Raw genomic sequence first — 14,366 nt, 5'->3', positions numbered from 1 at the left:
TTGCCTTTGTTTGTGAGTTAATCAGTTTTGTCGGTATATATGTATTACTACTAAATAGACGTATAGCATAAAACTATTTGTTTTAAATATGTTTGTATAATAATATTTGTTTATTTGACGAAAACAACAATTTAATGAACTTTGAACTTTACTCTTTTGTACCTGTGTGAATTTGGTGTGTTTTTTAAGTATATTTGCTATTTATTGAATATAGTTAACAAACACCAGTGCAGTAAAATCTATAAACTGGGAACTGTAGGATTGAACTCTAAAAAATTGCAAGCACAAGAAAATAATAAATTTCTAAATGAGCATGTGTATAGAATGTCTATAAGTGTAATTGTGTTGCTTTATTTTCGGCAAAAGAATGGTCATACTTTATCAACTATTTTATATGAGTATAAAGAAAAATTACAAAAAGCACAAATTTGAAAGAGTTTACAAATATTTGGACAAAATCCCAGTTGTTTTCGTTGAAAGCTACCGCAATCGTTAGGAGCAATGATATATTTCATTTAACTATTTTGTAAAGACCGTTAAATTTACCAACAATGGTAACTGATTTCTCATATTACTCATCTTACAATTTAACTCACAAATAATAACTATTTTCAAAAACGATGAAACCTATGATCAAACTAATGATCAAACTTCGGACAGCGATATTCTGTTTCTGAAAATCCGGATAGGTTACAATAGATTTTGAAATATTCTACACAGCAGTTCTTTGTTAAAATATGTACTTTCATATTCGGATAATTTAATTGGTAACACTAAACCTTTAGAGGTAATCATTATTTTCGTTCCCGTCTTTAGAAAAATATTATCTCAGAATTTCAGCATAACCAAATGATTTTGATTTATCCAGGTAAATTCCAAGCTACGGACGAAAATAAAATCACAATTTCCAAATGTTACGATTTCATAAGATCTGCATTCGGCCGCTGAAGAGAATGAATTGTGGTGTTCGCTAAACGTTGATGGATCCATAATAGGATTATCGTACATACGCCTCACTGTAAAAAAGCAGCAGTTAGGCCACAGAACGTCGACTTTGAATACTCCGCGTAATAAAAGTCTGCAGTCAAGCGTCTTAGAAGCACTAGTAGAATTTATCAGACGAGTTGGCTTAATAACAACCCACTGATTAATTTTGTTCTGGCTTCTTTAATAAGTTTGACTTTAATGTTTCGGGTTGTAGAAAAAGAAAAAGAGAGAGCTCTATCTTTTATTATTAAAGGAGCATTCGGAAGAAAGAATATTTACGATAAATTTGTTGACTTTTTAATTGACTTTAGAAGTATGCAGAAACTTCAGAAACTTATTTTACCATAGACAAATGTAAAAAACATTTCTATGAACATTAGCATAAGTAAAGACTATTAAGAATGTACTCAATGAAGTTGAGCTCATTAATAGTTAAAAAAAACCTCAGCGTTAAAGTAATTTAGTTAAGGAGTACTATATTTTACAGGAGGGGTATACTATGTGCACTAATTTATACTTGAAGAAATTTTTAAATTATGTCTATGATATAGACAACATGATTTAATGAAATCTGCAAATAAAAATATTTCAGTCTAATTGATTGATTTTTTACCGGTTTCAACTCTATATTTGTTATAATTTGTACGTCTTTAAATATTTTCAGGGATTTTGTCCATTCACTAAATGCCTTAGATGTAGGAACATACATACGAGTATATGATATGTGGGTATAATATAGTTGCATTAATCCTTGAGGTTATGTATTCACCTATCTATATCTATCGTTAACAATTTTAATAAGAAATCGTTCTAGTTTTTATAATTTCACATTGATTTTCATATATATCTGAAAGTATATAGTGTCACTAGAAAATTTTAAGAGGCGCTAAGAATTGCATAAAATTATCTTTTTTGTTTTGTTTTTATAATGTTCATTATATTTTTGTATTCGTTAAACGTTTAGAAAAAAGAGTCCAGCGAAACTAGATTTACATACCTGAATAGCAACATGACGCCTTGTATAAATGATTGGAAGTTGTTGTGCCTAGTAATGGTATTATCCATTGTATCTAGTTTGATATTCCCAAACACCTATGCATGTAGCGAATGTGATTTAATTTTAATAAAAAATCAGTTTTTGTTCTACTATTGTTTTTGTTTTTTTTTTTTTTTTATTTGTAGAAGAAATGAAACAAAGGTGGTGATACAAAAGCTGGAAAATTATGAACAAACTCAAACCAAAAGAATTACATAACAAACAATGAATATAAGTACGAAAACATATTCGAATTTGCTTTAATTGTTATCGCTAGATTACTTCTTTAAATTTGGCAGTAAACGAAATTATGTTTTTAAATACAATTGGCTTGTCATGAAACTGTTTTTATGTTCGTGTTTGTATGTTGGTCGACACTTTGTACGAAAACCAAATAATTAAGTAAAACGAACGTTCTAAGCCTTCTACTGCATAAATCATATATAGGAAACTGAAACTGAAACTGCTTACAATAATTACATTTTTAGTGGGGTTAGAAATACTCGAAACATAAAACTGGGTAAAAGTGGGGATGTGAATACAGTAAGCACAAAATGTGTTTACGATCGTGACACAGCCCCGGTGAGAAATTCAAACAGCATTTAATTTCAACAATTACTACAAATATTCTTTGTGATTTTAGCAAATTATGTTGAAGGGTGGCTTTGTACAAACATTGTAAGGGTTCATGATTGTGATGGCGCTTTCTGTGTGTGTTTGAGTGTGTTAGAATTCCAGAGTGTATTAAATACTACCTCCAGCGAAATTCTCAAACACTCTTAACTATACGTTAAACTACATATGTATATGTATGTATGTATGTTACTTTACTTTTTTGTTAATTTTAACGGCAATTTTTAAAACAAATATCCAACTACGCTTGTTCGGTACGATTTTAATTTATTGCAACATTTATTACTTGATTTTCTTGCTAAATTACGGGCTTAATATGTTTGTGGTGGTGTTTTTACAACTTCCTAAACAATATATGTATTTATATACATAAAATGGTATGAAAAGAACTTTTCCAAAAGTCGTTGTATAAATTCAAAACTGTACGTAAATATTAGTTTAATGACATTCCTCAAACAACAACTCGATCAGAGCAACGAAAAAAGAATTAACTCTATTCGATATATATAAATATACATATATATATGTATGTACGATATTTGTATACTGTGTACTAGCTACTGTAAATACTAGACTATCCCCCAAAGAAAATTGTTTTGCAATGTATTTGTATGCATGTTCTAGTATATATGTATGTGAGAACTCTTGAATTATATTTTGTAAGTAGGTTTGGGTATGCAATAAATATTACTGTTGTAAGGTTTTTTTTTTTATTTTCGTTCAAAAACAACGCCAACACTATTCAAAAGAGCAACGGCAACAAATACAAATATCATATAGTATGTATGTACTTATATGCAAATATTATAAATAGTAAATATTAGTTATACGGGTATATGTAATATATACGAATTTTTAAGTAACTTTACTTGTAAACAATATTACTTGTAATAAATAATTACTTTGTTTGGCAATACTTGTTTTAAGTCAACATTGTTTTTGTTTACCGAAAAAGCAGCATGATTCCACCGGAGAATGACTGAAAATTATTGTGACGGTTGAGTTGCGTATCCGGATCATATTTAATATTTCCAAAAACCTTTAAATTACGCACATTTAACCATTTCGTTTTCGTTTTCAGTTTAACGATTAATTCATTTTAGTTTTTTTTCGGTTTTTTGTTCGTCATATTTATTTGATTTGCATTTGCAATAATTGTTTGTAATTTGAGCGTTGACATATCATTTTCAGTTTGGTAATCGTTATTTAGTATTTGTACAATATATAAATATAAATATAACAAAAGATTATTAATCATGTTATCAGTATTGAGATGAAATCCTATGCTATAAAGATATTGCTATGTAACTACTTGCTCTACTAGTTTATATGAACGCTCTCGGTTTTTCATCAACATACTAACGGGACACTTGGACTGCTTAAGTTTTCGAAATGAATTATTTGTTGCCAATTTGAGAAAGCGCTTCTATTTGAGTTGATGAGACCACCGAGTAACGCAAGAATAATAAGATATTTTAAACTCTACGAGAGTTTCTAAAAGAATGGACACTACAATGATTTGAGGCTAGAAAAATAAAGGTTTTGTTAAGAGTTTCAAGAAAACTGCTTAAAATTTATAAATTAACTTAACAGCTCACTTCATTTATAACCGCGATCAAAAGAATGTCTATCACGTGGGATGGCGTGCATATACTGCAGCAAGAATGTCTACATTTATAGTATATCCGTTAACCCCATTAAAAATATATTAGGCTTTCAGCAATTACCCGTCTGTAGAAGAACAAAGTGGTGGGGGCCAATGGATGGTCGGCAGAGCTATTCAAAGTATACGTCGGCTAAGAAATGATAAGGAGCATGCATCAGATTCCTTGCAGAATATGATCGGACGAAAGCATGCCCGCTGACTGGAATTTAAGTATGCTCTGCCCAATCCACAAAAAGGGATACTCCACACTCTGCCCAACTACAGTGGGATAAGTCTCCTAAACATCGCATATATGTAAGTCGAGCGTATTGTGTGAAAGATTACAGCCCACCGGCAACAAACTGATTGGAACTTATCAGTGTGGCTTCAGACCTGGAAAATCAACAACCGACCAGATATTCACCATGCGCCAAATCTTAAAAAATACCCGTGAAAAGGGAATTGACATATATCACTTTTTCATCGATTTCAAATCTGCTTTTGACAGCAAGAAAAGGAGTTGTCTTTATGCTGCTATGTTTGAGCAATACAAAAAGCTCCGTCAGGATTGGGAAGGATCTCTCCGAGCCGTTCGATACCAAAGAAGGTCACAGACAAGGCGACTCCATATCGTGCGAATTCTTCAATCTACTGCTGAAAATAATAATTCGAGCTGCAAAGCTGAATAGAGCAAGCGCAATCTTTAATATAAGTTTGCTGCTGCTGGCGTACGCTGTTTATATTGATATCATTGGCTTCAACAACCGCGCCGTTAGTTTTGCTTTCTCCAGACTGGATAAGCAGGCGGAGCAATGGGTCTGGTAGTGAACGAAGGCAGGGAGAATAATCTCCTGTCATTAAAGAAACAGTCGTAGCACTCACGACTTGGCTCTCACTTCACTGTTGACAGTCATTACTTCGAAATCGAATATAATTCGACGCAGTACCCGCCGGGGGAAGCAGACAAAGACCTCTACTCCGTTAGAGAGATCAGATTGAGAAGGACCTGGCTGCACTTGGCAGTTCGAATTGGTGCCAAATTGCGAAAAGAAGAAACGACTGGCGCGCTGTTGTTAACTGAGCTATAACCGCGTAGTCGGTTTCTACGCCAGTAAAGAAGAAGAAGAATACAAAATTTTATATTAAAAACTTTTGCGAAAGAGTCCAACATTCTTTTTTCGAAGAAACCGAATGGATTAAGAAGACATGTGTATCTTATCAACTTATGTATGTTATTAATCTTAGACTCATTTAGTTTCGTTCGTATCCGAAATACATACTTGTATATACTTATATTGACCTAACCTCATTAACTCAAATGAGCTAAATTTATATAATGGGTATATGAGACTATTTTAAGGGTACCTCAGGGATTAACCGATATGTTCGATAAAAATTCAGTCATAGGCGCAGATATTTACATATTCGGGATCTGGGAACTTTATTATAGGTCACTTTAGCTTAACAAAGCATTTTATGGGGTCTCACTTAATGAAATTTTATGGACATGGTTCGTTTACGCCCATCTGTAACACCAATCTCCCTGGGAACATGTGTACCAGTTTTCATTAATATGTACATATATCTGAATTTTGGCACAAGTTATCGCTTGCGCGAAGAGGCGATCAGATAGCCGGACAAGTAGTCACTCGGAACTCCTGCCATCTTGAAAGATGGAGTTCCGGACGAAGACACAAAAAAAATTCAGTTGTTGAACCAATTTTATAATCGAACTCGGATTTCGTGCATAGACTCTTTGACAATAAGGTTTAGTCCGTTTTGAAAATTAAAACGCCAAACACAATGGTTTAGTGATTCTTTTTAATTATAGATAGTTAAGAACATGAAATAATTCGAAATAATTAAACCTAAGACATTACTGTATTTCATATAGAGGTAGACTCTCTAGTAATTTTAAAATGCTTAATAGAATAAAACCATCTGCACCGAAACCGTATTAACCCAATTGAAACTTAGGCTTATATGGATCGTGGGGGAGGAGAAATATTGGCTTCATGAATATATATACATACAAAGCCGTCAATGGCGCTATCCTAGATCTACTTTAGAGTTCTGGATTCACGCTAAGATGTATGTATTAATCTCAGCTGGGGTGAATTCTTTTGAGAGTTGGCGAATTTTACCATTCGGCTCTTGTCTTTACCATACTCAAATGCTGACATTACACACGTGTTCAACCCAATGAAGTCCAGATTTGAAATAGTTCGCCATTTAAGTTGAAACTGATGGGGAAATAGACTTGAAAATTATTTTGTGAAAATTTTTAATATTTTATTTTTAGAGACGAATGATTTCATTGATTCGTTAAACGAACTTTTTTCATGTTTTTTTGCTTTTTGAAATTAAAAAGTTGGCAACAATAGTACCGTGACTCAAATCAGTGAAAGCGGTGTCAAAATTTTTTCGTATCTACTATCTTTTCAAAATCTGCCCCCGGCAAGTTTTCACTTCTCTCAGACTTTAATTGAAGAAACTAGAGACCGTTATGAAGCAGAATGCTAACCACAATATCGAAAGGTTGGAAGTCATCGTATTATTAAATCGAATTTTGATAGAAAAAACAATTCTTCCAGCCCACTTGTTACATATGTACATAGTAGCCTACGTCAGCGTACTGTTATGTTAGCGCAATAGCTTTATAAACAAAAAGTTTTATAAATTAAAGGTAGTAAGATTTCAAAGGTGAGCTTCTAGTAAGTATATCTTATGAACATAAGCAGTTAGTATTAGAAAGTTTTAAGCAGTGTCATAAAAGTCATCGTGCCACCTGATTTTCATTATTTATAAGTGAGTTCCATAATATCAATTAACAAAACCTTCACTCTAAAGTTTTTCTAAATCTACTTCCCTAAAGGATATATCCATAATCATTTAAAAACATGATGAAATGATGCCAGCTATTTCTTTCATATTTTCACTAACCCACCACGCTAGAAATATAAAATTAAGAAAATAAACTGACCTAACCACCCACATTGTTTGATAAAAATGTAAGTTAGTTAAACGATTTATATTATAAAATTTTCAAATAAAAAACAAATTCAATAAAAGAATAAACAATTCACAAAATTATATGCAAAGAAAAAGTTTTATGAAATAGTCAAGTATTTTCAATAAATAAATGGAAATCATTTCTTAAAGGCGGTAAGTACTTTTTAGATTTTATTGTTATGTTTTGATGATATTTCATGTTTTCATTTCACACTTACCTGCATTCCAATAATAGCATAAATAAAAAAGAGCATGGCTATTAACAAACAGACATATGGAAGTGCTTTGAACGATTGTACAAATGTCCACAACAGGATTCGTATCGTGTATCCTTGACGGAGTAATTTTATGAGACGCGCCGCACGAAATAAACGCAGGAAGCCAACGTTGATTGAGTTCGACTGTAAAATATTTTTGGTCAAGAAATGAAAGAAACAAACATATCAATTAGCGAGCACTTTTTCGTGAATTTGTGTAACGGTTTTATTTGTCAGGCAGTGTGGTAGTTCCTTGCTTTTCAGCAAATATTTTTGTTATTTTTTTTTTTTTTATTTTGTATCTTTTTACTATCTGAGGGGTTAGTTAAATACTTATTGATTTGAACTGTTTTATTAGTGGTAAGTGAGTGGTACGTACAAAATTTTGTAAAATTGTTAATCATACGTTCTTTAAGTAAAAGGGTTAATTTGGAATGCTAATAAAACGGTGAAATAATGATCAAAACATTACGAGTAAAATTTTCAAATTTTGACATAACTTAGATTTTAGAAAAAAATACATAATAAATTAAAAAATTTACACACCAATTACACATAATATTCGCTATTTAATAGTAATTTAACAAAGTGAGTGTGAATATTATGTTAGTAGACATTCTCAAAAATAAATGTATAGTCAGAAATTTGTAATTTTGTACAAATGCCGAATTCGCTCTTATTTATACATACGTTTATGAAAATATATATAAAAAGATACTTTCAATAATATAGAAAAATCGTCCACCGAATCTTTATATTTTCAAAATGCCAAATTATGCGAAAACTAAAGATGCTATAGTACATATAAAAAGCCGATAAGTATTTAAAATATTACAACATAAGTATTATAGGATAGTCGTATTCTAGAGAACCTAAGTGTGTTAGCTTGTCGTAAGGGTGATGTTAAACCAATTTGAAGGTCTGATTGTCACACTAATTCAATTTTTAGGTTGTAGCCCGTTATTGCTATCATTTCCATACACGCAAATAGGCGCGTTTATAGTGCAATGCATTGCGTCTTAGACCAAAATATTTTACGCATAGACTTTCCGTGTCTACCATAGATCTGGAACTACTGCATACCCGCAGCTGCCAGTACACTTCTGACACGTTTCATTAACTCCATATATGCATAGACGGCTGGGTGGGTATGGCTTAGTAGTACAAGTATTTATGGTAGCACGCAACAGCATCCATGACACGACGTGTACCGCCTCGCAGTGGCTTCTTCAGCGTAACTGCCGTGCGCATGCAAACCTTCAATTACAACCGGAAATCACACTCATATCATTTTAATTGCATGTGACGTAGTGTGCCGTTATTGCTGAGCTGCTGAACTGCTGGCCTCGAGATTACGCTTATAGCTGCTTAAATATACGTATGTTCTTCAAATATTATTTCTTGTTTTAGGGCACTACACGTAGTAATATATGATAGCAGTAGTGACAGTTTGAATTTGCGCACATTTAAAGGAATTATACTTAAAATAGTTTTGGTATAAAATAGCGCTACTATTGCTTTATAGAATATAAGGAATATATACATTAATAGACTAGTTAGAAGTAGGGTAATGCGTTAGCATATGCTGTATAAATATAAATCCAATATTATTATATAAGGTTACTTAGCGCAATACGAAGGATAGAATATATAACGTTAATAAGCAGGATATTTACGATCTATACAAACATAATTTCTTAAATAAAGTAGAGCAGTTAAATCCATTATCTGCAGGTGTCGCATTATGTTACAAACTAATGACCTATCTGCCTAAAGTTAAGAGATTTCAGTAAACATATAATAACCATACATTTTAAAGGGTTTTGAGAATTAAAGCTTTTAAAGTGACATTTATAAAAATCGGAATTCCAGTCAGTTGATAATATACATGTGGACATTTAGAGCCGTGAAGAGGTCAATCAAATTTGAGCGTAAAAAGCAGTTGAACTATGGTATGTACATAACGGTATACTTAGCGTCATTTAAAATGCAAAATGCCGGCAAATGATTTTTCGTATTTTATCAGTTAAATATATGTGTGTATGCATATCAATTTCAAAAATAGATATTATTTATGCGCTTTGCATTTTATATGACGATAAGTTTCTATGCGAAATGGTAGAACAGTATATGCATAAGCGAATTGGTTGGAGTATCAAAACAAGCAAATAAAATCTATTTTATCGTGAGTCGAGTATAAGGTGCTGTAGTTCATACACAGTAAAAAAAAGCGTAGAAATTTTTGTTGCACGCGTTCTTACAAAAACTACAAACCTATAATATGTTTCTAACTGTTATTGCTTGTAGACCAGTCGGCATTTCATGCTACTGTGATAGATACAAAAGTTTTTTTTTATAAAAATACTTCAGTTTTACGTAGCCACCAAGAACCAGTAGATTCTTAACATTCGTCATTTTCATATAATAACGTGAGGGCTACTTGTGTTAACAAATTTTAAAATAGACTAAATAGTTAAATCGAAAAGCTTTCTCCTTCATTTCTGGCATTAGTAAAATTGAATTCTTGCAACACGACTAAATTTGGAACTATCAGTAAAGTATAATTGTAAATAATAGCCGTGCACAAATTGATTTTTTCTGAAACCTTCGCTATGAAGTATTGCCTCCCTGTCTGGAGCAGGGCATCACGGAAACAATGGAGCTTTTGTGCACTTGTTTCGCTTTGGCAAGACTACACTACCAGCTTCTGGGGTCCTCACGGTCTGATACACTGGACGAGTGAGGCCTCGGAGTCTGTTAAAATTTGCGTCAAGCGCAGGCATCCTATACGATGACTACTCCTCTTGGACTTAGCAACTGAACTCCATCTGATATCGCAAAGGACCAAACTGGTATATGCGTGGCTTATTGGCCTACCAGATTAACCTAACCTAACCTATGAAGTACTGAAGCTGTATTTCCTTAATCTTGTTGTTGTTTAAGTGTATTACAAAGCAATAAATGGGAATCAAAAAGCGATCATAGCAAACTGCATGTTTTCTGAGCTAAACTATGTCAAGTTTTCGAACATTAGGGTATAGTGGGAAGCTATGGATCAAGATTATTGGAATAAAGTTCTATTGTAATGATTTAACTTTCATCGACTAAATTTACGCTATTTTACAAACTTGTTGGGTATGTGAGAATTGGCAACTAGTGGACATGTACATACGAGTATATAGTTTGTAAGAATAAATATCTCTTGGAAATAATTGTAACTTTTGTTGTTGTTTTTACTTACATCCTGGAAAACATGGAAACAAATTTGTATTACCATTGATTTGACATGGTGTTTATCAATTAATTAGTATGCATTAGTGGCCCGATCAGTTTTTACAATCGATTAGATATGTACCCGTTTTGCATGATGTTGTAGTTGTTTTCGTTTATGCAGTCGAGATTTGCATTTAATTATATTTAATTTTTTTGAAATTCACGAATTTTACGATGCAATGTGTAGTTGATGTAGTTTTCGATATAAATTTTTTTCATGTTTGTGTTGTTGTTTTTATCATCCGTGTGCAAATTAGCATTCGTATATGTGAGAGTATTTATATATATGTTAGTTGTGTATAGATATTCATATATTATGGTACGTTTTGCATTCAGAAAAAGATGCAATATTTAATTTTGAATTTTTGGTTGCCACAAAACATCATACACATAACGTTTACAACGATTACAGTTGCGGTTGTATTAATTAGGATGCATCATTGCAGCGATTGATATGAATTCGTTGCGTGTACATATATATTTTATATAGAAAGATGATGGGTATCATTGCGTTCCGAACATTTCGTGCATGTAGTGAGAATAGTTCAATTCAATTACAAAAGTTTCATTACGAATTGTTTTGGTTGGTTTTGAAATTGTGATAGATTCAGACAGTATGGTTGTTGTTGCAAAAAAAAGAAGAAACAAATAGAAAAGTTGTCATTAATATCTGTGAAATGTTTGTAAAAGTTGCAGTTTGATCTTTAAATTATATCTAATATTTTATGTTTTTTTTTTTTTTGAAGTTAAACAAACAATTTGGTACGGTGGGACGCGTAAACAGTTAGACAAGTATTATGAGTACATATTGCTCTCAAATGCACGCTAGGGTTCAACAAGCAATGCTTTATCGCAACCAAGCAAATGAATAACACATACATATGCAGATACGAACTAGCAGGTGTGTGGGAATTGGGGCGATAAGTCGCTGGATGAACGATGTAATAATAATACCGAAGGGCCACGAGAGACCCGATGCGATAAATGAAACTGAAATGCAACAATGCGCATGTTAATTCATACAGGTATATATGTATGTAGTACACGATATGTATGTTAACTACAATATGAGTGTTTGGTTAATTTTGTAATTAATAACTACTTATCCAAAGACATGACTAATAAACTAGTAATAAATTGCATAAGTCATGTAGCAATAATGTTATATATTGTGTTAATATGTTTACTAAATTTACTGAAAATATAATATGTTTTAAATACGTCTCAATAGCATAGACGTAAAACCTAAGTGGCTGGCTTAACTGAGAATATTATATAAATATTAGCTGAATTCCTCAATATAAATATAAATTGCACATCGTCACCTAAAATGCAAAGCAACGTATCATCCAAAAAATCGAAATTTATTTTTTTATTGCTTACGGTTCACTACATCATATTACCTACATACACATAGGTAGTATTAAATTTTCAGCTTCTGCTGTCAGATATAACCAATATATAACCATTTTATAAGCAAAACTCAAATTTCGTTTTAATAAGATTGGTTTCTATTATAACGTGTTTCCTTCGCCTAATGCTCCGTTATTTTGCATTTTGGATGACGATATATGTATAATATGCGTTCGAGAACTAACGATATATTTCAAAAAGCTACAAACTTCAAACGACTGCATTCACATTCTAAAACTAGTTATTAAAAAATCGGATTTTACGTTATTGATTTCCAATACAGACTCTTTACCATAGTTTGCGAATACTTTCGAAAATTTAGAAAAAAAAATTTAAAAAATAAAAAACTATTTTCAGATATTTATTATTTCGTAAAGATGAGCCAAAAAAGTATCAGCTTTCTTTTTTCTTTGCTTAGGTGGCCTTTCTGGAGGTAAACGTTTCTAAGCTAAAACTATATTTCTCTAATACAAATCGTTTTATATTTTACAATCAAATGAATTAATTTTTGTTTTTTCGAAAATAATGGCTTTTGTATTCATATTTTATTGTCTTAAAAATGTTGCATAATGTATAAATTTCTACTAATCTTTGTACATTTCTTTAAATAGCTAAAACTCTTATTCCAAGAACAATATATTAAAAAGATTTAAAATCAAGGCAATATGAAAATAAAATATTTAAGAGTGCATATTGTCGGAAATATTACTTGTAGTGACACAAGTCATGTAAATATATAAATTAGCAAATAATTTTTCGAAAATACCTTGATTTAAACATACGACCTTTAAACTATTCACCTTCGACTTCATTCACTTCGCCTTGCTAAGTAAGAATGAGATATACCACCAAGCATTTCATAAGGTCTAAAAAAAGTACTTATTTGCGCATATATTAAGCTACATTTTTACGTATTTATGTGCCGTTATACATATCTCTAATAATCGGTATAGACAATAACTTTTCCTTGGTTAGGTCAAAGTCCTTGGCGTCTACACTTACCAGATAGGTTTGTATAAACTGCCTTATAATCTGAAATTTATTTAAGAATCGATTAGTATTAGAAAACTATACTGTATATGCAAAGCTGCGCAGGAATTCGAAACGCAAACCATAAGGAGCGGCGTTAATGCAAAAACTGCGCCAAATACGAAGAGACTTGCAAGGGAAGAACGTGAATATATTCGAATCAATAATTGAGTGAACATGGCCTTGGCTTCGAATTAAATTTTCTACAACAGATTAGCACTTGATCGAAATTTTTTCCGATTTTAAACTTCAAATCCTTTAGAACTTCTGGTTCCCGTAGAAACTTCACATTATTCAGAGAGCTTGGCATATATATGTACATACATATCGCACGAAGTTTGTCCGTTGTTCACCTTGACGATATTCAAGGAATATGGAACTTTTTTAGGGACACTTGATAACCATGTTTCTTTTTTCTCATATCGAATTGAAAAATAATAATTTGTATGAATCTGTCATAATATTTATTATTAATTTACTGGTATTATTTCTTCAGATACAACTGGTCAGTGTGGAAGGTAAATTAAGTTTCGTAGCATTGTTTATTCATACCTGCCCCTCCTCTACCCAATATCTTTATATTTTATTCATTCGTCACTTACTTACCGAATTTCCTTAATTTTTTTTTGTTTCTGTTAACCATTTAATAATTTCTATGAGCTTTTCTTAAAAGCTGCTATACGAAAAACTGTGTGCAATGCTTTAACATACTTAACTAAGCCTTCAAGCTATTTATTTGTATCTCAAAAACTACAAAATTACCCTACACCCATGAGTGACGTAATATATATAAGTCTCTCTTCCGAATTGCCTGATAGAATTTAATTTCCTTAACATAAATAATTTTCGATATTTTCTTAAAACTTTTCGCAAAAACCTTCTATATAGTATGTTCATTTAAAACAAATTTGAAAGATAGGATATAAAGATAAATATCAGATAGAATCAATTAACAATCTTTAAGAACGCTTTCGGGATATAGTAAGTGAAAGTTTGTAATTTTTTGGGTATATCTATTGGAATTACAGAGGTTTTCAAAACTGGTATCAACAATTATAAAACGATCACTTAAATATTGTGA

At 31.7% G+C, this 14,366-nt stretch overlaps 1 protein-coding gene across 8 annotated transcripts in view; it reads right to left on the bottom strand.

Moving 5' to 3' along the window:
* Positions 1-14,366, bottom strand: part of LOC120776200 (voltage-dependent calcium channel type A subunit alpha-1) — a 119,605-nt gene that overhangs the window by 30,198 nt on the left and 75,041 nt on the right. For 4 of the 8 annotated variants that reach the window (XM_040106832.1, XM_040106831.1, XM_040106826.1 and 1 more), the window contains 3 exons: positions 10,812-10,814; positions 7,532-7,714; positions 1,985-2,079 (listed from right to left, as the gene is read on the bottom strand). In XM_040106832.1, the coding sequence (XP_039962766.1) occupies positions 1,985-2,079; positions 7,532-7,714; positions 10,812-10,814 (281 nt within the window). Of the gene's footprint in view, positions 1-1,984; positions 2,080-3,603; positions 3,696-7,531; positions 7,715-10,811; positions 10,815-14,366 lie in introns of all 8 variants that reach the window. The other 4 variants (XM_040106833.1, XM_040106827.1, XM_040106830.1 and 1 more) reach the window with 2 other exon arrangements.

This window comes from Bactrocera tryoni, chromosome 4 (genome assembly GCF_016617805.1).
Source record: "Bactrocera tryoni isolate S06 chromosome 4, CSIRO_BtryS06_freeze2, whole genome shotgun sequence".
NCBI classification, from domain to species: Eukaryota; Metazoa; Arthropoda; class Insecta; order Diptera; family Tephritidae; genus Bactrocera; species Bactrocera tryoni.
Note: the sequence above shows the minus strand (reverse complement) of the source record. Positions and strands in the feature narration are given on the sequence as shown.